The sequence below is a fragment of the Poecilia reticulata genome, linkage group LG21 (assembly GCF_000633615.1).
Source record: "Poecilia reticulata strain Guanapo linkage group LG21, Guppy_female_1.0+MT, whole genome shotgun sequence".
Classification (NCBI taxonomy): domain Eukaryota; kingdom Metazoa; phylum Chordata; class Actinopteri; order Cyprinodontiformes; family Poeciliidae; genus Poecilia; species Poecilia reticulata.
This window is the reverse complement of record NC_024351.1, coordinates 2,352,837-2,354,500: the sequence shown is the minus strand read 5'-3', so window position 1 is coordinate 2,354,500 and position 1,664 is coordinate 2,352,837. Positions and strand designations below refer to the sequence as shown.

Below are 1,664 nucleotides of genomic sequence, written 5' to 3'. Positions count from 1 at the left end.
ACGTTTTTGATGCTTTGAGGTTTAGAAACAGAATTTTCTTAATGATCTGATCTTAAACCAAAGTGAGTTACTGTAGAAAAACATTAATCTTTTATTTCAACATAAAATCTCACATTAATATGTACAGATATATATTTTTAGTTACGCTAAGAGTTCTTCTGCCTCTTTCAGAGCTCTCTCCATTTCAGCAGCCTCCTGAGAGAAATTCTCTCTTTCTTGCTTCATAAGTTCTCGCGCTTTAGTGACGTCCTCCATTGTTGCTTGGATTTCCTAAAARTGACATTAAAACCTCAGCCGAGCTAAACAGAAACGTTGCGACAGGATCATAGAGGAGAGAGAAGACGAAGACTTGCCTGAAGCTGAGTACGCTGTTGTGATGCAAAGTCCCCAAAAGCCTTTAATTCCCTCAGCAGATCGGTGGAAACACTCTGAAATTTAAGCAGTTATGCGCCGTTGTAGGCATGTTGTCATGTTTGTGAGACTATACACACACATAATAAAGTGAAAGGGAGATTAATAAAAACAWACCATAACTTCYTTCCTTTCGTCTTCKTTCMGTCTSGCTGCATCTCCAACTCGTTCCCCTAACACTAAAACATTAAAGTCATGTTTATTATGACAGGCAACGTTACAAAGGGTAAAATTAAAGATTTAAATTGAAAATGATCTTTTTCACCTGGGTCTATCTTGGCAGAAACTAGGAGCGTGTGACAGTCCTGCAGGTTTTTCTGAAACTCTACATTCTCCTTCTGAAGCTCGTCGAGTTGCAGCTCCAACTCTTCAACTCTTTGCTGTGATATAAAATGTATATTAAAAGAACACGAACTAAAAGACGATAAATGTTTGCTTCGTTTAGTTCTTTACCTGCTTCTCTGACAGGTTTTTCTGTAGCTCCTCCTTTGCAGCCACCAGGTTCTGATTTTGCTCCTTCAGCTCCACCTGTTGCCCATATCTGGTTGAAACTCTGCAGWACAAAAAAGGGACATACAAATATGTTGWACACAATAAAAATCTCTAGTGTCTGCTGAACATTAACATCATGTAATATAATGCATGACTTACCCCTTGTGAACTTTAGGAGCAACATTTTTCCTGAAACACAATARATTATAATAMATATGAAATGAAACTAGCTGAATTTAGAGAWTTTTTTTATTYAATTTTGTTGTTACCTTGGGACATTTTCCCTTGAATTTTTAATATTTGMGTCTGTTTTCTGAACGGTTCTTGCCTCTGTTGGTAAATGTGTACCTGWAAATATGGATATCCATTAGCATTACTTCAACAAAAGCTAATTTAAACTTAAACATCAAAATATCCATGAAAAAGATCATAAAAAGTTCACCTCTTGGAATTTTTGAAGACATTACGTTTTCCTCACAGAGTGACGTCAATGCCAATAATAATAATAAAAGCACCTGCATTAAGAGGAAACATTAAAATAAGCTTTAAAAAAATTAGGATGATGGGAAAATATATATTTTTTCTTTGGCTACTACCACATTTAAGACAAGAAAAAAACACAAATCCTAATTCTTAAAGGAATATCACATTAGACAGACATTTAAAAAAAAAATACACTACCGATACAATTTGAAGATATTTCTCAGATACAGCAAAGATAACCGCTAAATAAATAGTGCAGAAAAAAAGACTCAACATAT

General features: G+C 34.8%; 1 protein-coding gene across 1 annotated transcript; it reads right to left on the bottom strand.

Annotated features, from left to right (window-relative positions):
- Positions 1-67: 67 nt before the first annotated feature.
- Positions 68-1,426, bottom strand: knstrn (kinetochore localized astrin (SPAG5) binding protein). The gene is made up of 8 exons (XM_008397329.1): positions 1,346-1,426; positions 1,173-1,251; positions 1,063-1,092; positions 865-964; positions 677-791; positions 529-590; positions 354-428; positions 68-270 (listed from the first exon to the last, which is right to left on the bottom strand). Exons 1-8 carry the CDS (start codon positions 1,422-1,424, stop codon positions 142-144), a joined length of 669 nt encoding a protein of 222 aa, XP_008395551.1. The 5' UTR covers positions 1,425-1,426; the 3' UTR covers positions 68-141.
- Positions 1,427-1,664: the final 238 nt, after the last annotated feature.